This window comes from Anguilla anguilla, chromosome 2, assembly GCF_013347855.1.
Source record: "Anguilla anguilla isolate fAngAng1 chromosome 2, fAngAng1.pri, whole genome shotgun sequence".
Lineage (NCBI taxonomy): Eukaryota > Metazoa > Chordata > Actinopteri > Anguilliformes > Anguillidae > Anguilla > Anguilla anguilla.
The window spans coordinates 41,516,357-41,543,571 of NC_049202.1; the positions used below are offsets into that span (position 1 = coordinate 41,516,357).

A 27,215-nucleotide genomic window follows, 5' to 3' on the forward strand; every position below is an offset into this window, starting at 1 on the left:
CCTCTGCCCCCCATACCCGCCTCCCATCGCCCCTATTCCGCCTCCGCTCCCGACCCCGCCCCCGGCCGGAGAGGAGGGGCCCCCGCCGCCCCCTCCCCTCCCGTCCTCCGAGATGGTGGGCATGACCTCGCACATCATGGTGAGACCGGAGTGTGTGCGCTACGCGGTCGGCAGGAGTGAGCGTTCCGCTGGGGACCCGGCTGCCTGGGTTCGCCTGTCACGCCGTGCGCCCGAGTGAGAGTGTGTGGGTGTCTATGTGTCTCACTGCCGCCCTGTTTCAAGTGAGTGGGTGTCAGCAATGCCTATGTGTGGCTTACGTTATAGAAGAGCGATCGGTCGATCTTTTCTGCAACTTCAATGAGCAGGTTTAGTTTGTTTAAAGACCCATACTAACGGCCTGGGTGCGTGTGATTTTGCAGGCCGCGATATATTTGTTCCACAGAATTATTTTACGATCAGTGTCTTTTCTCAGTTTATTGCAAATAATTTCAGCGTATCTGTGTATATGAACTTATATACGCACAGGAACTTGGGCCTGTGTTTGCGTTGAATGATGTTTTCCTATGAGCTCAATTATCTGGTAAAATATGCTTTTAAAACGCCTCTATGGTTTTCTATCCCACATGACTGTATGAACTTGTGGGGCTATGTGTTAGTCATTCTAAAGCTGTCGGTGACTGCAGACTAAGAGGAATGCTATGATATGCTACAGAGAATGTGTGTAACTTCATGCAACGTTAGGTGACATGCTGTGGCCGCAGAGAACTCAGTGATGTGTAGTTTAGCTTTCTTGAAAGCTGAAATCTAAGAAGGGTCCACGAGGATGGGGTTCAGGATGACTTGGTGTGTCTAAGGGTTTAAGAGGGGAGGGGCAAAAGGGGAGGCTGGAATAGAGGAGGTCCTACTTCCCCAGGATTGGACTTCACAGCACGTAGACAAGGAGCTGAAACAGAAAAGGAGCGCTATATTAATACAGTGTTTCGTCATCACAGTCTGATCTGACACATGGTATGACACCTTGACACCAAAAACCAAAAGCAAAGAGGGGTTTGGGAAGTGATGAAAGGATAAAGGTGAGGGGACTACAGGGACTGGACACAGCAAAAAAAGCTTTGTTCATCTCAGTGAAAAGTTTTCATTTTAGGACTCATGGAGAAACAGAGGAGGACAAAAGTATTTATTTTAGTTCAGTCATTTAACCAAATTTTTTAAAACTTATTTTTAATATTATTTTTAATATCTTAACCAATATCATTTGAGAATTGGTGAAAAGTAAAATGATAAGGAAAATGACTAACCACTGTGAATCCTTAACTATTGAATCATTACATTCATAATTAATTACAGTATTAAAATTAAGTCTACACTTTTGGAAATGGGGCAAAAATATCCTGTGGGTGTCCAGGCCACTGTACGATGGCGCTTCCAGATTCTGATAGGGAATATAACAGAAGGAGGAATTCCTGAACGCAATACATACACTCTAACACATGATACCACCAATAAATGCGACTGTTTCGTGTTTACAAAGCTGCTTACATCGTAACTATACTTACAGCCTTACAGCTATATAGGCAGTACCAGACACGGGGGCGCGAAGCGTAACTACATGAAGATGAAGCAGCTGATAAGGCCGACATTAAAATAGACCTCTCCAAATACCAATCAAATAATAACAACAACAACTATTTATAAATGGAATATTACCTTATTCGTTTTAGACACCCTATAGGCTATCACAAAGTAAGCGAAGGAAGGTCTTCAATGTGCTATTGAGAATAGGCTGCATGTTCTTTTTATACCATGAAATGGTCCAATAGAATCAATACTCACAGGTCGGACACTCAGCAGCTAGGCAGACAAACATGCATGTATATAGGCCAGAAATTGTGTATGGTTTTATGTCAATTACAGAAAAGAAACCTGAGTAGACAACATGTCGCCGGTTAAGATAACCAAACCTCAAATTCAAAATCTATAAAAGAAATATCACCAGTCAAATGAGCACACGCGCGCACGCGTACACACAACACATGCACGCACACACCTATGTTGAATTATATTTAATTAAATTCTACATTCGCAAAGATACCGTTCTGTGACATTACATAATTCTGCTGGCTGTTAACACCTATTTGGGTGACGCTGCCATATAAGACCCCCTCCCATATTGTGTAGCTAGCTATGTAGCCTATGTATGTTTCTGTTTGTGCTGTTTTCGGAAGCTCCGGTCTACAGTGCAAGACCACTGTAGCCTAATAGCTAATAACAACGACCCGAATTACACTAATAATAATAATAATAATAATGCGATGATAATCACATCATCAGGGGTCCGGGATCTGTATGAAAATAAACGTTGTGGAGGTTTGTGCTCATATGTAGGCTACTGACTGCACCTAGTGTTCTATGTAAAGACACAATTCGAACACACAGGAGCACGAGATAGGTACACGCACTCCATATTAGCCTATCAATATAATCGTGTAATACAGGATAAAGACAGCGAGAAATGATTTTCCTAGTAATTCTCTAACCTCGATTTATGGTCATGTGTTTGGACACATATGAGCTATTTACGAAATATACAACACGGAAGAAGGTCTTATATGATTCAGTAGCATGCGAGAAACTGTCTAAGAAACTAACGACAGCCTATATTTTACAATTAATATGAGGCACACTATGCATATAGTTGACTTAAGGTACGTTTAAGATTTTTTCCTTCAACTTATCCTAAATTAAAACACACATGTAAAATTACTTGTGGTGTGGTGTCCAAGCTAACGCACCTGTCAACGCATGAAGTGTCTCGACATTCCAAGCTTTGCATCGTTTATTCTTTTTTCCCTCCATTCTCTCTCCCTCCCTGCACCGCTACACAATCGAATACACATACAGATTTATTACATGCACACATTCACACCGTCACACAAAACACGCACACACGGACATTTCATGATACAGTCACAGGCAATGGGTATGAAATGGGTTATGGGTTTTGTCGCTTACCATGATCATCGTCGCAAGCAGATGGTTGGCATTATATTCCCTTCGGCTCCATCACAGTCTCTCTCGTTTTTTCAGAGCCAATACCCCCTTTAAAACCCGGATAACTGTTTTTCCTACTCTATCTCCTCCCTCTACATGTAAAAGGCACAAAGCAACAGAAATCGACGCTACAACACCACACCGTTGCCTATATCCCCTCCTCCTCTCGCTCTATCTCGGATGAAAAGGTAATGAGTCTTAAAGAAACATTCTCAGAACATTCAGTGAATTTCAGAATTCATCTGCCATCTCTGTCTTTCTCTAACACACGTTAAGGACCTATCGTATGCCACGGTTGATAATACATTATCAATGAGAGTGACAGGTAGCCTACAGCAACTGACAGCATAAGTTGCAAAGGAAGACGTGTTATAAACTACATACCATGACAATTGTAACAACGTTTTAAACACATCTGTAAGCATCAACTGCGGAAGGAAAAACACAGAGTAACAGTGGTATCCTCATCTCACCTCAGTACCAGCATCATGTAGAACCTACAATGCGGTGCTATTGTACTCCTAATTAACCATATAAATCATGTTTCATTAGCGAATTGCTAACAGTATTAGGGCATATGGGTCAAGTATAGATTCAGCTATCTATGGGTAGGTGAATCAATGGAACCATTTGCTTTTGTAATGTTTCATATTTTAAAACAGCTATAAACTCAGGGTGGTACAGCGAAAACTGGCAGAACTTTACAGGCTAGTGATTGTTGCAAATTGCAAACCATATGGTGCAACTGGGTAACATAATGGTAAAAACAAGTCATTTATGACCTTTGAAAGGTCAGCAGTCATGTCCCATTTCACCTTGATTCTTGAAACATGGATACATATGTCCTCCTCACAAAGAAGAACTGCCTCGAAGACCCATAATTTCCAGTATACTGGATTTTCTGTTTTAATTTTATTTATTTATTGTTTGAAAAAGACTAAAGAATCTCATGATGAAAACTAATCAGATGAAACTAATTTGGAGAGTTACCATACATGTAAGTTTTTGGATTTTGCTATTTCCCATAGCACTATGAAATATTTTACTCCAAACAGCTTTGACATATCAGCAGGCAATATTCAATTACATTCATAACTTAATCCAGTCGGATACAATTAAATCCAAAATACATGCAATCCGATGTTACACTCCAACCACCTAGTCGGCATATTGTTACAGAGGTGCGAAATAATTGTAACAGTAAGTGAAAACGCCGTATAATGTGCGTAGGAAGGTTTTTTCTGCACATAAGGGCTACTGATGTTAATCAAGGAAACACATTTCCGATGGTAACATGAGACCAGCCATGTTCTCAAATTATGAAGCATGGGGCTTTATTTGTGACAAAAGTCTGTCCATAAACATTAATGCACAAGCAACTTACAGTGAAGTGACTTGTGGTAACGTCCAAATCGATGAAAGCCACTTTTGTTTGTTTCTGAACATCCAAGTAAACTCCTAGAAAGCAAATAGCTGACCATACAGACCAATCTGGTCTGCGCTTATTACACAATAAAAGTGTTACACAGTCCAGTGTTAATTAAACTCCAGCAGTGTTAATTCAACTCCTAACAGATAACATTTGGTCCCACTAAATTGCAAAGAAGGCTCTACATCTAAAACATGGTCAATGTAAGGTTCTGAATTTTCATCATAACTAAATATGCAAATGAGCCATTCTCCTTCACCATTTTATTTTCAACTGGTGTGCCCAACGACTGAGGTATGAATACATGTATCGTAACGTAAAAGTCACAGGTTCGATTCACAGGTAGGACACTGCCATTATACCCTTGAACAAGGTATTGTATTAACCAGTATTGTTTCAGTATATATACAGCTGTATAAGTGGATTCAATGTAAAAGTTGTGTATGTCGCTCAGGATAAGAGTGTCTGCTAAATGCCTGTTATGTAATTTTCTTCTCAAGATCTGTACTTGATACTGACAATAATGTTGTAAGTTGGACCTTTATAGCAGGCTCTGGGTAAATTGCAAAGGTAAAGTTGCTATGCCAAAGATGGCTGAATAACAGCCAGACATATTGCAAATTTGCACACAATGCGAACAAGAATACTCAATCTCATTTTGGTTGCACTATGTAGAAATTATGGCACTTGTAATCCCCCCCATTTCAGGTCAACATGTCTGGGACACTAAAAAATGAAAATAGTCATGTTCAGTACTTTGTCACATATTCTTTTCATGCAATGACTGCTTGAAGCCTGTGACTTATAGACAGGTGTTGAGTATCTTCTCTGGTGATGCTCTGCCAGACCTGTACTGCAGCCACCTTCAGCTCCTGCTTGTTTCGGTGGCTAGTTACATTAAGGTTTCTCTTCAGCAAATGAAACAGATGTTCAATTGGATTTAGATTGGGTGAATGACCTAGCCAGTCTGAAAATGTCCAATTTCTGGCTTTAGCAGTATGTTTGGGATCATTGCCTTGCTGTAGGATGTAGCGCTATCCAATGATTACAAACCTAAAATTGTGGAGTACAGAGCCAAATCAAATAGAAAAAAAATATGCAACAGGAATTTATGTTGTTGCCCTCATCTTAATTCCATCTCTATAGCTGGCTCTCTAATGCACCACAACACAGCAATGGAGACATATTTGGACTATTCTAGGGCTAAAAGTGACTGCGCAGTAGAAAAATGTACTAGAAGTGTCAAATTTACAAGGTGAGTTTGAAATCTCCCCTACACCTCGGATACAAAAATTAACTATTGTCCACCATTGGGGGGCCCTATAACTGAAGCAAGTGTGTTTAGGCTTAATAATCAGGAATTTTATTTCCTCTGATTTCCTGAGAGACAACCTGTTTCATAGAAACTATGATGTAATTCTCCATCTGGATTGTTTTCCCACCATTTTCAATTTTTTGAGAAACTTGGACACTGTAAAAAAACTTTCATGTGAAGGGCAGAATGGAACCTCTGTTCACACGCACAAGATCCAAACTCAAAACACAAACCATCCAATCAGTGCCCTTCGGGGAATTGCCGCGGTGGCGTAATCTCAGACGCACCCAAAACACAGCAATGGGCCCGTGTTTGGGCTATTTTGGCCACTGGATACACAGTATCACTGGGACTAACATTGTGGGAACAGATAATCTTCGGCCAGCTGCTGTGTGGTTGTCTCAATGGTCTGGTGGTGTTATGAATTGCTTCGGATTGCTTGCGCCTACAGTTGGACCCTGTCATAGCTGCCTGCAGCTCTAGTTATTATCTCTGTTTCTGGTTCTATAAACTGTAAACAAGAGTCTTTATTGGCAAAATCTGAAGGCTAATTTAATAACATGAATGTCCCTGTGTTTCTTCATACGTGTCTCAAAAGTTGTTAGCTCTCAGGCTTCTGTTACAAAGTACTCTGTGGTACACCTGTGCCTTGCGTCAAGCAATGTAAAGCACTGTGTCACTAATTATATGGTTGTGGATACAATTCTGGCCAATGCCCTTGAAAATTGCCCTTGAATTGCCACATTGCACCAGTTACTTAATTCATGATCATTTCAGGAACAGCAACTTTACAGCACAATAGGCTTAGCATATAATTGCTATGCATCTGAACAAATTCTTAAGGTAGGTACAATAGGCCACATATTGGAATACATCACTGAATCAAATCTACTCTGCTATCTGCAGTTTTAACTCCTCCATTGTTTTACTTTCAGAAGATTGTATGGAGGCACTGTGTTGACCAGAAGACCGCCATTACCGCTGGGATCCAGGGAACAAATTTTGAGTTTGCATAAGAAAAGTCTGTGTTCAACATAGCACTGGTGAGAAATACAGTAACCTACAAGATAAAAAAGCAAGTGTCACATGATTTGGGTCACTAACAAAATGGGCATTGGGATATTTTTTTTAAGTAATCAAAACTGTAATGTCACTGTTGTGCTTTTTTTATAATATCCGTCTTGACTTTTATTTGCCTGGACGTAAAATGGAGTATTTTAGATTTGCAAATGACGTATGACCTATGGATCTATTGCTGCCGTAATTGGTCTGTAGCCTGCATATGGATCTGTGTACATTTCAGCAGTATGCGTATGTGGGAAGATTTAAGATAGTAATTTCTCTGCACACCGACGTCAAGAAAGAATAAAATACAGACACCGGATTACCCGCGTTCTCTGTTCTACCAATCCCATTCTGCTGAGCAGTCGATTGTTCTGGATTTTTTTAGCCAATCCACAACTCACGTTGTATGAGCGCATCCAGATGAAAGCGAATGGGAGATGTACCTGATACTGGATAAAACCAATGCAGATTTAGATCGGCCGACACTCGCGGAATAAGGCGGGGCTGTCTTAAAGGCAGTGGTGTCCAGAAAGAGATGATGTAATGTGTTTTTGGACGATGATGTCATTAACATAGACGCGGTAGAATTTAAAGAGACATTGTTTTATTTAAAATGAAGTACCGCATCAGGCCATTTAGGAACCTACGGACAGGGAAATTAGAGTGAAGCAAAACGATTGAAATAATTTCATTGTCTAGGCTGAGGTATAGAGGGAGAGGATTAACTCAATAAAGTATAGCACGATTCTGTCTTGCAATGCATATGTATGGCCTACATCGCGGCTTGATTTGGCTTGTGGAGGGAGAGAGAGAGAGAGAGAGAGAGAGAGAGAGAGAGAGAGAGAGAGAGATTGCGGTTGGAAAGGGAAAAGGCAGATTATATAGATAAAAAATTAACATATGAAATGAATAGAAGTGAAAGTAAACACAGAAGTATCAGCCATGCATAAGTCTAAAAAGCAGACTGTAATTTAAAATGTTTATTTATTAACAAATCAGAAACACATAAACATAATGTTACAATTAAAATATAGGTTATAGGTGATTTCATTCTAAAAACATGCAAATATATGTCTATTGCTAATAATAATGGAATTATCAATGGAATTCAGTATAACAATCATTTAAGTAGGTTAGTATATAGTCTGTTGCTGATGTGTTACATTCATTTGTACAAATATGCTTATGAAACTCAATTTAAATGTGATTTTTGTACTTCCTGTCCATTCTGTTATCTCCTCTTTGGCAGAGGTTTACATATAGAGGTTAAACATTTGCAACAAACGCAACGTAGTTCAGAGAATAGTGGAATGAATGATGATAAAAACATTTTGTACGCATCTTGCTGAAACTGAAAATTCAGTTCAGCAACTATGGATGACATTAGGTTCCTTTTGCCACCTCATGCCATGGGGGCCAGTTTCCTCTTCGTGTCTCTTGCCCTGCAGTGTCAATCAGTTTGCTTTGACTCCCCTCCTTGCCTAATGTAACTGTCCATCTCTACGCTCTGACTGTGTCTCACTCCTTTTCTCATTCTGTCACGTTCACATTTTCTTCTTCAACTTACTTGCACTTTCAAAATCAAGGGATTTTCTGTTTTTCAATATCTATTACTTTCTCAGCCCTCTCCCTTCATTATAAACTGGTCCTCACCACAGTAACTCTTGCCTTAATAAATGGAGAGCTCTGATTGTCATTTCCATTCTTAGGCTTTGAGTTCAGATTGGCTTGATCCCTTCGAAGACAGACTTCCTTTCCCTTCCTTTCTGATAATTCTAGATTCTCACTGGTCCCCTCTGACTCGGTCTGCACCTCCGTGGATAGTCCATTTCCTGTTTCCATTAATGTCTCAGCACTTTGACTGGAGAAAGCAGAATGCCCAGGCAAACTGATGGGAATGTGTTCGGTGTATCTGAACGAGAGGGGATTAGATGAGGGGAGATCTTTAACTGCCACTGGGCATTCTTGGCTTTGATTATCTCGCAACGTGGCACCGTAGGCTATTTCCTCATAAATGTGCAACTCATGTGTTGATTTTGGGGAAGAATGAGGAATCTTTTTGACACAGAGAGCAGGGCATACATTCTGATCACCCAGCTGTGGGTCCTGTGGTTCACTGCTTAAGACGACCTCAGTATTAGCTTCCGCTAATGAGCCACGAGCAGCATCAAAATTGATTGTGGCATATGGTGTTATTTGTTTTGTCAAACATTCTGGGGTGTTACAATCCTCAGTATTAGCTGTATCATACCCGCTATTAGGTGGAGACTCTTGCTGTTTATTTAAAGCACTGACCAGATTCTGGGGCTCCTCACACTTAATGGTTGTTTGTTTGGGTAATTCTTTCTGACTGGCAAATAATGTTAACTCCTCTGTTATGTCTGAGTCAGGATGATCAGATTCTTTTGTTTCATTGGCTAATTTAATCGGGTCAGGGTTGTAATTGTGTTTGGGTAGGTTTTTAGGAGATGAGGTATGAATGGCTGTGGAATTTGTTTGTGTGCCTTGCTCAGAAGCTTCAGGAAATGTACTCAATGCATCTTCCTCCAAACTGTCTGCACTTTGTTTGGCTGCAGACAAGAGACTCTCTGAGGTAGCATCAGTCACTGTGTGCTGAATTGTAAAGTCACAGGTTGAACTGTTATGGTCTTCAGATGTAGCATTTTCACCGGTGACTGATTTTATATTGGGATTGATTAAAGGTATACATTTTACCATCTGATTAGTGGAAAGGAACCACTCTGCCCTCCGATTGGTAGGCAAAAAGGGGGTTTCATTTCGATTTCCTGTCACTTCCTCTACCTTTTTTGTGACATACTGGAATGGACGGGAATTTCCTGCCTCCTGAGTGGATTCTAGGCTGTTATTGGTTGGAAACACAGTCAGTTTGGTAGTATGATTGGATGAAAGGAAGTTTTTCTGGGGCACACCTTTATGGTGCCAACTACTGACATCAGTATCACCCCTGTGACCCTTAAGGGGTCGCTGTGTACATTTTTTCAGGACAGAATTCTCACGTTCTGTGCTTCCTTCTACCTTAATAACATTAAGAGGTGGGACTCTGGCAGGATGGGGTTCGGTTGTAACATTAATGCTGAGGTCAGGATCCTCGTAACTATGGCAACAGTGGTCACAGTCCACTCCTTGAACACAGCAGTATTCCTCTGAATCTCCTGAGCCAGCTGGGAAGGAGAGTGAGAGAGGTTGATATATGAACTCTTTCCACTCACTTACAGTACTGTAGCAACTGACCCTAAACTGACCTTAAAACTGACCATAGGATTCAAATCCTTTGCATATGTACATTCATTCAATAATGACCCCTAATCTGCCACCCCAGCAACCAACTAATATCATAACATATATAAATGTCTGAGAAAGAAATAAAGGATGTAATAGTACATATAGTCCGTACCTGCCATTTGCCTTTTTGAAGCATTGTTAGGTAGGGTGAAGGAGTGTTTCATCAGTCTCTCTATATTGTCGCCTGTCTGTGGACTGTTGGGCCGCACATTGCTCTCTCTGACTGCACTGAGAGAGAGAGAGAGAAAGAGAGAGAGATAGAGAGAGTGCCAGAGAGAGAGAGAGAGGGATGTGGTGAAGAAATAAGAGTATATGAGAGAGAAAGAAAGCATAGGAGACAGAAAGAATTTGGTGGTTAGGGTAAAATGGATAACACGTGCCGACCTGTACTCCAAGATATCTAGATGTTTCCGTAGGTCCACAAGTACTGTAAAGACAAAATGGCCGACAGACAGACAGAAGTATAGACAGATTCATGCACCTCCTGATTACTCTTGCCCTGATCCTCTCCACTCGTCTTAGTTTTGCATCCCTCTGTTCTGGGGTCAGGCAGAGGTCAGGATCAACTTCAAGGTCAGAAACCAGAAAGGAGGCGCGCCCTCCAACCTGTGAAGGAGAGAGGTCAATGCACAAAGTCAAACAGGAGTGTGTTTAGGGCCCAGTTTCCAACTCAAAATTATGACCAGTCTTGAATGGAAATTTGATTTTATGGACAAGGACACTACAAATGGTGTACTATGTCCACATAAATATCCATTAACAGCCATGAAGAAAGCGTACAGTAAACATGAATATTACATTTCCATAAGAATTGTTACCATTAATAAACTAAGAAAATAATCTGATTGAGTGATATCTCATCAATTATATAGGATAACAAAACTATAGCTGGTTCTGGTATAATGGTGCTCAGGTATAACTGGACTTCTTAAAAGTGCCGATAGTGTTTTGCCTCCAAGCTTACCCAACTCATACCTAACCATTATCCTCAAGTGACACTACAGTAGGTGTCTTTTCTGAGTTGTTCAGGATTATGGTTCGACTAATGCATTTTAAGGTATTAATAATTTCTGTCAAGATATTATATTAAGCATCACATCAGTTATAAGTATACATCAGAAGATGAAAATTATGTTTGCCCAAGGCCCAGCAACCATTTGATCCAGTCCTACATATACATTTTCTATTCAGCTGATTAGCTAGACATAACCACCCATTCAGCCAAGAACAAGACACGTTTTTTATTTCTCTTTACTTATTCCTTATTACGTTACTTTCTACTCAAGGTATCACAAGATATTGTATCTCTTTCCTTGCTGCCCTCTCCTCTGTTATAATCCCCCTCCCTACAAACAGTGCTTTATGTGGGGGGAAATAATCTGTACTGTGTTTGACGTCTCCTAATCTTCAGATGATGTCTGTCTGTGTGTTCCTTCCTTTGCATTTGTTGCTTGAAAATCTGTTCCCTGGCCCATAGCTGTTCCCTCTGGGGGTGCATTTCTACTCTTGTGTATGGGAAAGTGTTTGAAGTGCTGGTGCACGCTGATTTTGTTATAGCTAATTCATTGCTGATTATAAGTTTTATCAGCATTGCAAAAAGCACAAGCCTTCTCATATATACTCCTCACACAGGGAATTTGTTCAAGTGGTTGTCACTCACATTACTGCTCTCTATTGACAGACTGACACAAATGTTTTTCAAAATAAATTATATGAATTAATATGACGTGCGACCTTATCTAAAAAGAAAATGCTAAAAATGTTTTCTATAGATTGCGGTTGAACAGATCCCACAGAGGGAACACATTTGGCCTCAACTCTTGAAAAACTAGGAGGTCGTTTTGTTTTGTCTTCAATAAGTCAAGATAACATCAGCGTTACTTAGCTTGATACTTTTGTCTTGCTAGCATGCTGCAGCCTGTACTTAGTAGTCAGAAAGTACATAAGCATGTACTGGATTTTCTTTAACTACATATTCTTGCATATTGATGCTTTATCTAGAGGTGGAGTTACTTAGTGAGAAGTGCCAGTACTCAAACAGTTAAAAATCAGAAGTGCCAGTCATGGCGAGTACTGGTGCACTTCATGCCTTTAAGCCTGTTCGCCTGCAACTCACCTTTTCCCTTCTGCCATTTGCTTGCACACTGCCAGTAAACGCAGAGCACCCATTTTCGTCTCTTGATCTAAGGTCAGAGTGCAAACTTCCGTTTCCTGATCCTGACCAGTCACATCTGTGTTGTCGCAGAGAAATTTCAGGCTCTATACTGGACGCCTCTGGGAGTATAGATTTTTCAGTTGCTCCTTGCATCTCGCTCGTAGAGGACTTAGGACTTTTTTGGTAAAATAAAGAAGTGTCATCCTCTATGGCAGCTGTGTGCTGGTGATTAGGCAATTCCCTTGATGTATGAGGCAAATTTGATTTCTGCTCGGTCATTTCTGATGACGGTTCTTGACAGGCAAATGCCAGACTTTGGTCATGCCCATCTTTCATTACTTCCATTGGTACCCTGTTAGAATTTTGGTGACGCTTCTCAAGAAACAGTTCTCTGTGTTTCCTGTGTGACTTTCTGTTCTGGTCAGGTACTAATTGATGCATCCCAGGGGATATTTGCTCAGGCAAAGGAGTGGCTAGCTCGTAAGGGGGGTCCTCGACGGACACACGCCTGGCAACCAGAGCAGATGGCAGGACAGCAGTGAGGACTCGTGTCACTCTGAGAGGAAAGGGAGGCTAAAGAAACAAAGATAAAGAAAGTGAAAGGACACGTTAATGTAGTGCAAATGGCTCATTGAAACATATCGTGAATAGTCACATTGGACCATTGAAATACACTCAATCTTGTTTTAATATTCCTGAAGAGGCCATGTTAATTCAAGTATTGCTAGAGTGATTTAAGCTCCAGACATAAAACTAAAATTAAACACACGTATACATTCATATGCACGTGTGCACCCAGGCATACACACATACAGTATATTGTATACATTTGCACGCACACACACACACACACGCACAATATCTACATGGCTCATGCTTTATGAAACGAGAGTGACTCATCAGTGCATTCCCTGGCTTTGGCAGACAGCAGAATGCCAGTCTTGTGGAGCTCCTCCCCTCTCTATACTGCAGTTCTGTAGCCCCGCAGCCTTGTCCTCTGGAAGAATCTAGCAGAGCACTCCTTTGATGCTTCTGTCGATACGCGTCACGTAAGAGTGAACCCAGCCTCATCTCGATTACCCACAAAGCAGGGAGGGAGGCCTGGGCAGTCCCCTGTAGAGTACGATTTAACGTTCACTCTCAGTGTCAAACATGCTTACCTCTTCTTTGGGAGGAGATGGCCTTTGAGACTGGCTATGGTTGGTGGGACTGGATGTAGGTGCTTTTTTCTGATTGGCCAGCCTCTCCTGGTTTCTTTTCATCCTCTCTCTCTGTTCCTCCTCACTCATCCTCACCCTCTGCAGGAAAGATGGCATGGTTAATACAGTGGACAGGCTGGATTTCTGGGTTTCTTAACCACCTGACTGAAAGGAGGGTTCGTACACAGTGCTTGTGCCCTCACTGAGCACAGGCACATGTTTAAACTGAAACAGATATAGATTCCAGCTAAGAGTCTAGCTAATACATTGGTGCAAAGCAGTGGATATCCAGATATCTGCTGCCCTCTGTTGTTTCTCTTTGGTATGACATCATGCCCTAATTACACCGAACGAGGGAGACACAGCAGGGGAATTTGTTTCACACAACTAGTACTATTCCCCATCACATATGGTTATTGGATCTGAATTATACTGGTTTAATATAAGGGTATGGCCACAGACTGCTTTGAAATTATCGCACAAAAGCCGGTCCTTCCTGCCACATCCACGGCATCGTCAGAACTGTATTCTTCCAGTGCTGATCTCAGACGTAATCAGACATAACTCAGAAAAGGGACAAACTGCCAATCCTGCTGACGGCACACTGCAGACATCGCCGCTGAATGCGTCATTAGCTGACTCAGACCTGCATTTACGTGTATGTACTGACATGGCGAAGAAACACGGTAAATGTAGATTAGCAGGGTAAGATATTTTTACATTGGATGATTATGTTTACCAAAAGTTATTCATTTTCAAAATGTACTGAATAGTGGCTGGCATACTGCGTATTAATGGCCTCTTGTTTTGTTTGAATCTGTGTAAGTGCAGCTCACCTTGACTGTAGTGTCTGGTGTGGACCAGTTGGAGGCAGTAAGACCAGGCAGAGTGCCTGTGTGACAGACAGATGACCCAATACATAAACAATTTCTGTATCAATTGTTTGGTACTAATATTACAATATGTGTTCAAGCTATTCAGTTATTGAAGATTTATATATTAAGATCATTATGTACCAGGTACACAGAGGCTGACCAGAATAGAGATATTACCTGGCATGTTATCCGATTTCTTCCTGTCTCCAGATAAGACAGATGAGCTTTCTCCTGATTGTTCTGACCGATGATGGGAGGACAGTCCACTGTAGAGACCCTGAGATGGAGAAAGAAAGAACAAAGAAATGAGAGGAGAAAAACAGGGTGGGAGGGGAATGGATGGTAAGAGGGCGCAGTGTGATATAGAGAAGGAATGAAAGTTTAAAAAAGGTAAAATTAGTGACATTGTTAAGTTGTGTTTATATACCACTGCTTGATCTCATTATTGGTTGCATGAGATTGTAATAGGTCAAATACAGTAGTGAACTGAAAAATATATAATTGTGTAGGTCTGTTAGTAGCCATTGACACTCACCTCCAATTCTGATTCACTTTCTAGCCAGCCTTGCTCCACCTCTCTGTCCTGATTGGTCCCCTGCAGTTCCTGAGGCAAAGGGGGGCGGGGTGGGGGCTCTGACTGCACCCCCTGAATGGACAGTTGATTATTTAAAACCTAACACTCTTGTGTAAGGTTGGTTTTTGAATGTGTCATTTTTCATTTGAACATAATTTATGAAATAACTGAAGAAATAACTTGTTTGAATATATTGTAACTAAGCCCTTACCTAGACTGGTGGGCAAAAACACCTAAATTGATTATTTATGCAGGGATGGATATTGCTATCAAAGTTGTTGATGCACTGATTTTCTCACTGGCACTAATTTAAGAAATCCATTAATTTATCAACTACAAAAACAACAAAAGCATCAATATCCAACCAACAGGTATTCGCTTTAAATATAGACGAAGGAGCTCAATGAAAGCAGGGGAGCGAGGAAGTGGAAGGACTGCAGAAGGGGACAGAGAGGTGGATGGCTGACTGGAAAGAAAGGGGAATGAAAAGGGAGGAATGAAGCGATGCAAATTTTTATGCAGGATAGGAAGAATAATTTTTCTTGAAGACCAAAAAAAATAAAATAAAAGTAATAATAGAGGATGACAAATAGTGGTTTTTGCTGTGGAAAAGCTGAAGGACTACAGACCAAGTTATACTAATTCAGTCGCTATGATGAAGTCATCATTTACGATGAGCATTGATTATCCCATTTCTAATGCAAACTTTTTTTGTGTTCTGCATTTACCAATCAAACAACACGCATTCATTCTCCATCCCATAAAAAACAAATACAAGCAAAAAATGTAATGTACCATAGATGCATCATTCTGCATCCCATCTGTTTGTGGACCAGGGGCTCCTGGGTGGAGAACAGACTTTTGTAGAATTGGGGAGGCAACTGATGAAGGACACAGAGAAAGTTAATTTGTTCATTTTTACACAGTGAGTATATTTAAAATGAATGCAACAACATGCTGTAAGTTACCTATCTGCCTTGGCAACCTCAGCATGTTCCGGAAATGATTCCGATTGGCCTTGAGGCCACAGAGAATATCCTCCATCATCCACAATTCCCTCTGTGCCTGGGACTGCTCCTGAAAATTGGATTATTAAATGTATGCAGATTGTGTAGGCAATGGGTAAGAAAAACTGTCATTTTTAGGTTAAAAAAAACTCAGTGGCCAGAAAAGGAGACCAGTGTAATGAGGGATATTCATTTTGGCTATGACCAGTTCTGAAAGAGAGAGGAAGCATTCATTGCATGCCATTAAAAGCTGAATGAGGGAATTGGGATATGAAAGACTTGAGACTAGAGTAAATGAGAGAGAAGGGAAACAAAGAGAGGAGTTTACCTGGGGCCTCCCAAAACGACAGATGTGCTGGAGGTGTGAACGAAGGACAGACAGCTCACTCTCCATCCTTTCATACTGACACCACACTCTTTCCATTTCCTGACAGGAGAAAAGCAGAGAAGATGAATCAGATACATTTTTTCAATCCTACTGAAGATTTGTTAATCTTTGTATGTATATAAAGTATGTTCTTATGTATGTTCATGGCCCCTCTTGGCCAATGCTGGTTTGATGGAGAGCAGCAGCCAATTGATACATTACTAGTAAATCCATGACATCTTTAAGCCAATTGTTCATACTAAATCCTTTTTTTGTATTTTTCAATTCATTAATATTGTTTATTTTACTGATATAAAAAGCTAATGCAATAATGTGTCGCTAACTTCTACTGTATATTCTGCATGTGTTTTCCAAGTAAGCAAACCACAGCACAATGAGGAATTTGCACATCTAACATATTTGATAATAGTTATGTTTCTTCTCTACAAGTAACAGAGCTATTATCTCTGACAACAGGATAAAGCCATATCAATGCAAAGATACATTTAAGTTATACATACTGTAAAAAAAAACAACATCAGTCAACCCCAAATGTTCTTTAAGTTTAAGAAAAGACTTCAAAACACCATCCCTAACAATCTGTCCTACGTAGCTAATACAATGTTGCATCCATGAGTAATTAATTAAGATTCTACCATTTGCTTTTATGAGTGGATTTTTCCATATTGGACTTGATGGCAGTACCAATCCATTACAGCCAGTCACATTTGCACTGCTCTAGAAAATGTGCCTACCTTTTGACACTGCAGCTGTTCTTTAAATGTCATTCATGGCATATACAGTGCAGGGAAGTGTACAGCTGGTAAACCAACTGAGAATTAACTAACAGATGACTAACATCAAGAGGTTTGTTAAGCTCATTGTGAGACAAAAGGTTTCACATCCTGACATTATCACACTTATGTGTACAGTGTGTAGTGATACAGAAGCTCAAAAAGTACAAAGAAGGGTAACTAATTTGGGTCCTGGTGTGAAAAATAATATTCATGTGGTAAGACACATATTTTTCTTCACAAATATTTCAAGTCTTCAGGGAAAAGAGACCCAAGGGGGATTTGATACAGATTTTTTAAATTATTAAAATGGATAAATAAAGTGAACTGCATTTTTCAGTTTCAGTAGAACAAGGAGACATGGCAAGTAAATAGCTATAGGTAAATTCTGCATGGATATCAGAATTTTAAAATTTATTTATTTTTACAAAGAGAAATATCTGTGAGTGAAACTGCTTGCCAGGTCATTTTTTTGTGAGCAGAGATCCTCTGTAAGATTTGAAGCAGTGCTGGGCATTCTCTAGTATCAGGCCTAGAAGGGCTGATTGACCTGATAATGTCATTATGCCTTCTGATCGTCTTATGTTCTTAAGCAGATAACGGCAGAGAAATTACTGCACAGCTCAGCTGAGGAACTACAGACTGAAATAAGAGGCAGCTGACTGCACATACTGGGGGACACACATGCCAGTTTGGCCTCTCCCAAACTGACAGACTACACTGCAGTTATGGGAAAGAACTACAAGTACACATGGGCATTACAACTGCAGACAAAAGAACAAATTAGAAGAAAAACATAACCTACCATTGATACATCACACATTCTGGCCCTGATGGTGACCAGGTTGTCCTGGAGCAAAGCTTTCTGAGATAACAATCCCTCCTGCCCCCTGACACCTTGGCCTCTGAACCCCTGACCCTTCCATTCCTCCAACTGCAGCCTAGCCATCTCTAGAGCACACTGCACATTGTCCTGGGACAGAGAGAGAGAGAGAGAGAGAGAGAGACACAGGGAAGAAAGTGCATTCAGCCATAATGGATATCTTGAATATTCTACAGGCTGACGAAGTCACTGAGTCACTGACCAGCCCACTCACCCACACTCATAATGTTCACAAGCTGCTGTGACTGCCAGAACTGACCTTGTCTGCTTGAAGCTCGGCCATTTCTATTGAGAGAGACTGAAGCAGCTTGTCACAGCCGCACAGCCTAGTCAGCACAGCCTGAAAAAAGGATAGATCACCACCAGAAGATAACCACCCCCACTGTCCCAATGAAAGGGCACAATAGAAAAAAATCATTCCACTAAGGACCATAATCATAACTGTAATCAGTATTAAAATGAATGTCAGTTTGAAGTTCTACACTTACATCAACTTCGCTCTCTGGGGTCCTCATTTGTTGATCTCTCTCCTGGAAGAGGTCAGAAGTTGCAGGCTGCAAAAGAAAAAAGCTCATTGATCAAAACAGACAGAGGGAGTCGACTGCATTGTATGCAATATAGAGTTTATATTACATTCAACCAGTTGAAAATCTTCATCCTTAAACTTTCCAGATATGAATACCCCCTTCACCACCATTTTTAAAATGTATGTTGTGTATCAGTAAGTAATAAAGTGTATCTATGTTGACAGGTCTGTATGTCAGTGTCTGTAGAAACTAAAGCAGGAGATACTGATAATGGGAGTCCGAAAAAGGAGAGGGAAAAAAGTAAGAGGGAAACAAATCACATTGCTCGATTTGCAAAGCTAAACAAAGCACTATAACAATACTTAATTGGCAAGTTCATATATTTTTATCTTTATAAAATATATGCCTTTGTTTGCTCATAAAATGAGTTGGCCCATTCTAGCACATGAAACCAAAGGGACAAGTGAATAATTTAAACAAATTCTGGATTGTCTATACATAGTCAGACATCTCTCATCTTCCTCATAATCAACCTGACCACAGTGCAATAGAATAAGCCAGCCCATTATATAAGGCATGTGAAATGCACTTTTAATACAGAATAGCAGCATCTCTATAATATAAATACTGCATACAGAAACACAAACAAACACCCACATGCAGACACAAACATACATACATATTTACATAGACAAAGAAACAAAGGACCATCACAACCCATTCATTCAGACTGACATACAAGAATTCAGACTGATATGCGGACTAACAGCTGGTACCATAGCTGGCTGTAGCAGACAAACAGACATATGGCTGCGATGGTGATGGTGATGGTGAGGTGGGGGAGGGACAGGGGCAATTCTTGGAGGGGGCAACGGGGGCAATAAGCCAGCCTGCCCCCCCGGAGAGCAGGCCTATGAAGATAGAAAGGACATAAACGTTCTGAAATAAACAAAGTATAATAGGTGTATAATAGACCACAAAGAACTAACTGAATAAAGAAACAGAGTGACCTACAGTGTACAGTATATATGGCACATTTAATTTGCTTTAACCATTTATTAAAAAAACAATAGTGATGTAATTACTCCCCTGGTTTATTCGTACTGACAGGCTACTGTAAATACTGGAACTGACTGAATTCTCCATATCCATATTAGAACAGAGAATGTGAATTAGAACTGCAAAGAGGAAGGCATTCTCTAGTCTGTGTGTACATATATATGATACAGTATATGTAATTACACATGAACAATTTTGATGCAGCAAACATTTGTGTCATTGAAGAGAGTCTACTCGTCCTCAAAGTCTTTTGTGAAGTAAATCTTCATCGTCCAGCTCGCTGATTGCAGTATTGTTATGTGTTCCTGCCTGTCTCCATCCATACCTTTCCTGCAGCTCTCCTCGCAGTGCTGATGGGGTGCAGGGAAGAATACCCGGGAATAGGCTGAACGGGAAAATGTACATGAAGAATAATTTATTAGATACAGTATCTAACGTGGCTGTTGTTGAATAATATCTCCCCACTCTCTCCTTCCTTCCACTGCCCTCTTAATCTCACCTCCTACACGTCTAGTTTAACCCCTCCTTACCCTTCTTCAACACTTGCGTTTACATACATAAGTCCTTGCTTTTTTAACAGCCATGCTTACCCTGTTAAGGGTGTGCCTTTTCTCTGTGGTGGGGGTGAGGGAACAGGGGCTGAAATCAAGCTTTGGGGATGGTGGGGCCGAGCCCATAGACTGCGGGGATAAAAGGGGGTCATCCTGCGGTCGAATGTCAACCCTGCCCACAGGAGTATGGGGGCGTGACCCTAGTTGACTTCTTGGGGTCAGAGGACTGGGTCCAATGGATTTCATGGTTTGGGGTGGCGTTTGATGAGAGTAGTTCAGGGGGAGGGTGTCTTGCTCAGCTGTCTCCTGGGTGAGGGACTGGCCACGCCTCCGATGCCCACCAAGGTTTGTGGCAGTCGAAGTTCTGGGTGAAGGACTAAGAGAGAGGGAGGAAAAAGAACAGAATTCAAAGGGATCGCAGTTATGTTTGGACTGAGTGAGCATCTCCTTAAAAGTAATTACATATTGTTGTACCATTAGATGCATTAAAGGCAGTACTAAGAGAATCCACCAAATTAGTCACAGTCTACCTCTGAATCATTTACCTTTCAGTGGGCTTTTCAGCAACGCAAAAAATATAATCAGTGTTGTATGACCAGTTCACTCAACAGTTCTATGAAAGATTAAACACACGGAGGTGGGTTTCTGTGTGTGGTGTTACAGCTGTTCTGAACCAAAATGCAAGTATTGGATATTACAGTAGCACTTGAAGTAGTAATCATAATACCTGAAATTTGACATAATGCATCATAACCATTGTTATAAGCACACATAAATAGTACACCCAGTTATTATTATAAGCTTGTAACAATGGTTATGTTTTAAAATATGTAAAATCATAGAACATGTGACATCATGTCACTAATGCCATAATGCTTATTATTACAACTTATCTAATTTTTTCCCAATTACTATTGGTCTGTTATAATATTTATCCATGTATAGGTCTATGACAAGGGTTATGGCCATTATGCATAGCCAATAAAGGTATTTATCCTCATAAACCTATAAGGTCTCACCTCTAAACCTACACTTGTTTATGCTAACAAGATTATTGTATTTCATGACTGTGACTAAGATGCTATGAAACTATGAAATGCAGAGGAACTAAGGAAACAGCTGCAGAATAAAAACATTCACTATTTTGCAGCTCAGATACGGTCTAATTATGCAATAAAAAATAGAATGCTGTCATTCAGTTTGTGGAAGACACCAATAGAAAAGTCACAATGCGGCATGTTTACACACACAGATTAACAAGGCTCTAAGAAATGGATACCGAGCAACCAGTCACAAGTAGCTTGGCAACCTCAAGAAAAAGGAAACTTACATTTCAGGAAATAAAGGTAATGGCCAATGAGATACAGTGTTACAATACTATCCTGCAGTATTGGAGTATAATGCCAACTCAGAGGAGAAAACCTTAGTGACATTAATTTGTTAGCCATAACAAAATGAACAGCGGATGTGTATACAGAAAAGATGGCAAGATGTTAGGTGGTGTGCCAAAAATAAAATTATACATCATACAAGCAAAAGGCACAGACAGTGGTGGAGCAGAGCGACAGGAGGAACAGTTGTGGTATAGAAGCAACTGACACAGCTGAAACACTGACAGGAGAAGGCCACATAACGTCTAAAAGTAAAACTGAATTCATGACTCATTTTATACCCTACAGAATATATACACAAAATAAGTAAAACATATATCATTTTAATATTATATCTAAAAATAAATGAAAGGTGATTGGTAGAAACTTGTTTTTATTAAATGTAAATCTTTGGAACAACACGTCTAGGACAGTATCAAAATACAAATTGTGAAATTCCAGTGGGCTACTTTGAAAAGACCTTTGGTAAATCTGATCATTAGTTGTACGTATACATTGTCTCATCTACATGTTCTTTATAATGACAAAGAACGTTGTTTTGTATTATTCACCTAGTTATAAATATATGTCTTAATTTTGCGAATTGTCTTACCTCTGTCTTATGTTCTTCTGCCTTCCCCTATGTTCCAGCTGTGGTGTTCCCATTCTTCCCCCCACTAGTGGGCTTGATTCATTTTGGGATCCATTGCCTTGCACTGTCATCTGCGTCGGACCATTTCTGACAGAAGGTGTCTCAGGAAGGGCCAGTGACTCACTGCTGCCCCCGATCCTTGTGAAGTCCTGGTAACTCGAACAACGCCTGGAAAAAAGAAGGTCAACGCAAGGTCAGTTTATATATTCTCATCAAATCATGCCAGATTTAAGAAGGCAAAGTGAGTAGCTAGGAGTCTTGAGTTACCTGTTTAGGGAGCCCTCCATTTCCATGTTGGCTGATTGACTGAGAGCTCTAACCCAGCCCAGCATGTCCTCTTGGGTGTCAGCACTGAAGACATAGGAACGCATTCCCTGGTGCACTGCCTGGAAAACAGCTCACATGATTCTGCATGTACAAACTGACTGACAGCTCATAACAGTACATACAGGCTTTGGAGCTGAGAAAGACTAAGAGATACGGCATGGATGTTATAATCGAGAAACACTGATGCTAAAATAATGTCTTTGTAAAGTTTACCCTTGGATGGCTTGTACGCTACAGGGCACTAGCACTGAGTCGGAAAGAGACGCCTGTCAGACAATAAGCCTGGCAGTGGAAGCCAGACAAATTAGCGCACTTAACCCAGAGAGGTATCTCCTTGAGTACGGCAGAATGATTGGACGTGGCCAGCAGCGAGAACAACGATGGCAATGCGAAATGAAATGAGAGATTTTCCATGTTGGTGAGCACAATTCCTTTTACTTACTTTAAAGGCATATTTTCTGTGCTTGCATTCACGAGGAGCGCAGAAGAGAATATTGTAGCTGGGGAGAGGAATACTACCCAAAACAGACTCCTCCCTGCTGTCTGAGAAAGAGGGCAAGAGAAGAGAAATAGTACATTATTTCCATGTCAACTAGGAGTCATTTAACACATGAGATGCATTCATTAGGCACAACACAATAGCCTTCATATCTTGTTTTATCTATTTATTCAAAATGATCTACATTTTGTGTTCTACAATTTATTCCAGTTGTTGCATACAAGAAGACACGCATAGTTACCTTTGTAATAAAAAAGACAAAAGTCAGACAAGACAAACCATCTTCTTTTCCACAGCTTTAGTCCTGAGCTGTCCTGGAAATAGACATTGCATGTATGCAATAACATTCAAAATAATGCAGGGGAGCAAACATACCACTGAATTAGCTTTTCAGTATTACTGCAGATTAGTACTGGCATAGCATTAAACCTTTTATCAGTGTAGCGCATATTTTGGACGACTGGCTGGTGGTGTACCTGTTTGTATAGCCAACCTCTGATCACCACCGGACAGTTAGGGTCTCTCTTCACAGCTCTGGCTCTCTTGCCAAAAGTCTGCACTTTACCATCACTGCCCTGCAGGGAACAGGTAGAACTCAAAATCACACAAAAACCAAGAAAGGCATGGATAGGGTAATTCTGGTATTGTGAGAGACATGGAGAAATGTAATATGAACATTAAGAAAGACATGGAGAAATGCAACTGACACTGTGAAAGATGAAGTGATTGAGAAACACAGACACTGTGAGACACATGGAGAAATGTAACTCCTGACACTGTGAAAAATGCAATGACTGAGTAACCCAGACACTATGAGTCATTGGGAAAAATGTATCTCTGACACTGTGAAAGATTCAATAATTTAGTAACAGAGACAATGAGTAACATGGAGAAATGTAACTGACCCTGACACTGTGAAAGACATGACACAGGGAACACTGACACTGTGATGGGCATTGCTGACACACGGCTGTCATGGAAACAAACCTTGCCATGGACAGGAAAAGCAGAGATTGTGGCCAGACTAGAAGCCTGGCTTACTCTATCCTGCTCATTCATTCTGTGAGAGAGAGAGAGAGAGAGAGAGAAAGAGAGAGAGAAAGAGAGAGAGAGAGAAAGAGCGAGAGAGAGAGAGAGAGAGAGAGAGAGAGATCAAAAGATCACATTTGTGTAGCGGTTCAAAGAACTTTATTTCAGTCTTATTTTCGAGATTTCTAATGCATTATTTTCATGTACACTTGACCATACAGAATATCCTACAAAATTAAATGTATATTTGTAATGCAAAGAATACTGTAGCCAACTACATTGCATTCAAAAAGTCTGGGAGGGCAGAAATGAATAAAAAGCATGTCCCAAATACATCTCAAACAAAGAATATTCAATGTAAAAGACTACATTATGGCAGACTACATGTCTACGATGAAAATGATCCACGAAGGAATACTAAAAAAGACTGGGTTAAGTGGGGCCTGGCAATGGAGAACAATGACAGGCCAATCCATCAACCTGGATTACGAAAGGAAGAGGCAATGTTTAATAAAAGAGATCTGTAAATAACTTCCTTTAAAGCCATACTTTGAAATTCCCATTGCTCCAGGTCAATGAGGATAGTTCAATATTTAAGTGTGACTGTACCACTGCAAGGGAGTCAAGAAGAACAGCTTGTGTATAAATAAAATAATTTGTGTTAAGTGGTTAAAAACTTTGACATCTTAATAACATCTTTGTAATTTTAATGCAGGAATACTATTTAAATGCATTTATTACAGATTTAAAGTAATCAAGTAAACATGGCATGTGCAAACGTTTGGGCACTCTGTCAGTTAATACTTCACATTTGGCAGGTAATATTTCCTGTGGCCAGTCTTTCTATTGGAATTTTAACCCCCCACTTTTCCTTACATAACCTTTCTAGTTCAGAAACATTCATGGTGTCCTAGCATGCACTGCACATTTGGGACCTCCACACAGAAGTCTGGGGACTCTGACAGTCATTCTAAAAACGTCATCTTTCTTTCTGGTGAGTACTTTGGTAAGGTATGCTTGGGATCATTGTATTAGTGCATTGTACAAAATATACAGTATTTTTGTCTACTCCTCCACTTATTTTCAGCCTGTTTGATAAGAAGTTATTATCCAAATCCCAGGTTAGACACTGCTGTTGTAAACTCACTTTATGAAACTAGAGCAATTAAACTTAAAAAGGAACAAAAACTTAAGTCAGAAAATCAAGTCAAAATTCTCTTAATTTACAGGCTCTCTGCCACACACTTATTGAGTTCTATACTGAGCTGTGCCATCCTTGCTATTCTAGAAGGAAACTGACAGGTGACAGCTGCATTGCCATGGAGCAGGGAGGGTCAGGGAGTGTGTGAAAATTAATCTGTTGGAATGCAGAACTGGAATGTTGCATTTGCCAGGGACCGGGTGCAAACTGCACACATATTTACACATTAATCTTTTGGGATATGATCAACACACAAAAAATAAATAAATAAATAAAAAAAGACTCCAGAAAGACTAAAATAATGAGCCACAGAAAACTGGCAGTGACTGTGTGTTTGTGAGAGAGAAAAGAGATTGGTGTCAGATGGCAAAAATATTTACAATAAGGGGATGTGGAAAATCAGGTAAAATACCTCTGTCACTGTCATTGTTTTCAGAGAATGAAATTGTGAGAGGAGAACTTATACAGTGTGTAAACACTCTTCGGACAATAAACCCAGTGAGAAAGGAAAGGAGAGCGAACAATAAGGAATTGACAAGACTGGGAGTGGGGATCAAGGGGTCAGGTTATGTGGGTGGCAGGGGGTGCCGAGCTGCCAAAATATTCTGAAAATCTGGCTCACTGGTACTGAGGTCAGAGGCCACAGATCAGAAATGCAAAATTCTGGAGAGCAAGAGCAGCTAAAGATGCTGGTTTGTCCAGCATACAGACACAACATTGTGAGGGCTTGTGGGCTAGACTGCATCATGAGAACCCGGCACCAGGACATATAAGGATGACAGTATATCCTAGAGCACAGACACTACAGCACAACAATTTACAGACAGCATATATCAATGAACCCAAGAAGATCACAACATACGTCAATGTGTGTAATGCCTGGCAGTTAAAGTGCGTAGGCCTCCCACAGGCTTTGACCTGACTTTACATTGCCTTGCACAGTAAAGAGCACTGCATAATGCAGCGGATAGCCTGCGCTGTTCTAGGGATGGAAACTGATTGAATCTGGGGTCAGTGCCATTGAACACAGGACCACTTGCAGTACAGACACTAGAGCATAATGGCACTAAAAAGCAAGGAACAAATACATTTATATGACGAAGTGATCTTTGATCGTGGTCATATTTTGGAAATATCGCTAATTTAGCTTCAGAGGCCTGAGGAAATCAATGAGCGCTACCATAAGCAGAACATAAATTCACAACTGCAAAACAAATTTGATAGAAAAAAACCTGTTCCCGTTACTTGGCTTCATACTTGGCTTGGTCAAGCATATTTTCAGATCACCCTTTGTAACTTCTTTGGTTGTATTGAAAAAACTGGATGCTCATTGAACCGTCTAATCATAATTATAAAGATCCTGAATGTTCGTCGTAAATCCGGGGCATCTAATTTTTTAAAATTATACAAGAAAAAAAAACAATTAGGAGTGAAAGATACAAACATTCTAAATGAAGTGTCATCTTTATAAGCAGTGATTCTTTATCATTATAACAAAATGACAGCTGACTTCAGAGTAAAGGTTCTGTATTCAAGTACCTGACCAATCTTTTCCACTCTTTCGTTGACTCTTTCTCTTGCTCCATCCCAGTCATCAATGCATCTTGCTGTTGTTCGTTTTGCCCATCAATACCCGCTTAACTTCCCCACAGCCAAACTTTCTTTGCTTCAGAGCTGCCTTCTTTTCTCTGTGCCCTATCTCCTCTCTGCGTATTCCGTGTTTATCTGCAGTTCTCTGCCTACCTACACTGTCTTTTGAATGTCAATCTCTCTTTCTTTCCTCTCACAGTGAGCCCTCTGTGTTCTCTCCTTCCTTCCCCTTTGCTCTCTCTCTCTCTTTCACTCTCTTTCGCTGAGTGTGGGATTGTGTGACTTGGGCATTTGAAAACAGCTGTCCTCTCTCTCTCCCTCTGTCATTTGATACCAAGTCCCCACCTATATTAACCCCCTTTTAAAGGCCTAGCTCTCTAGTAAGCACCAACA

At 40.5% G+C, this 27,215-nt stretch overlaps 2 protein-coding genes and 1 long non-coding RNA gene across 8 annotated transcripts in view; 1 reads left to right on the plus strand and 2 right to left on the minus strand.

Moving 5' to 3' along the window:
- Positions 1 to 3,221, minus strand: part of LOC118220199 (liprin-alpha-3-like) — a 26,966-nt gene extending 23,745 nt beyond the window's left edge. Inside the window, 2 exon segments of the mRNA XM_035403917.1 lie at positions 2 to 943; positions 3,013 to 3,221. Coding sequence (XP_035259808.1) covers positions 2 to 138 — 137 coding nt within the window. The 5' untranslated portion in view covers positions 139 to 943; positions 3,013 to 3,221.
- On the plus strand, positions 3,100 to 22,283 carry LOC118220202. The gene is made up of 3 exons (XR_004763928.1): positions 3,100 to 3,239; positions 6,731 to 6,838; positions 22,176 to 22,283. It is a non-coding gene; the product is annotated as an uncharacterized LOC118220202 (long non-coding RNA).
- si:ch211-234p6.5 (pleckstrin homology domain-containing family A member 4) lies at positions 7,826 to 27,107 on the minus strand. 6 transcript variants are annotated; one of them, XM_035403911.1, is made up of 24 exons: positions 26,772 to 27,101; positions 23,990 to 24,062; positions 23,479 to 23,577; positions 23,244 to 23,316; positions 22,946 to 23,046; positions 22,444 to 22,562; positions 22,138 to 22,344; positions 20,194 to 20,530; positions 19,929 to 19,988; positions 19,312 to 19,455; positions 18,506 to 18,571; positions 18,277 to 18,357; positions 17,940 to 18,107; positions 16,302 to 16,400; positions 15,935 to 16,037; positions 15,762 to 15,847; positions 14,928 to 15,038; positions 14,570 to 14,669; positions 14,354 to 14,409; positions 13,479 to 13,616; positions 12,280 to 12,891; positions 10,645 to 10,769; positions 10,276 to 10,391; positions 7,826 to 10,042 (listed from the first exon to the last, which is right to left on the minus strand). In XM_035403911.1, exons 1-24 carry the CDS (start codon positions 26,825 to 26,827, stop codon positions 8,496 to 8,498), a joined length of 4,677 nt encoding a protein of 1,558 aa, XP_035259802.1. In that variant the 5' UTR covers positions 26,828 to 27,101; the 3' UTR covers positions 7,826 to 8,495. The 6 variants fall into 6 exon arrangements, with proteins under 6 accessions (XP_035259802.1, XP_035259801.1, XP_035259803.1 ...); XM_035403910.1 differs by having other exon boundaries at positions 15,935 to 16,043; XM_035403912.1 differs by having other exon boundaries at positions 15,935 to 16,043; positions 19,321 to 19,455; positions 26,772 to 27,100.
- Between the last annotated feature and the right edge of the window lie 108 nt (positions 27,108 to 27,215).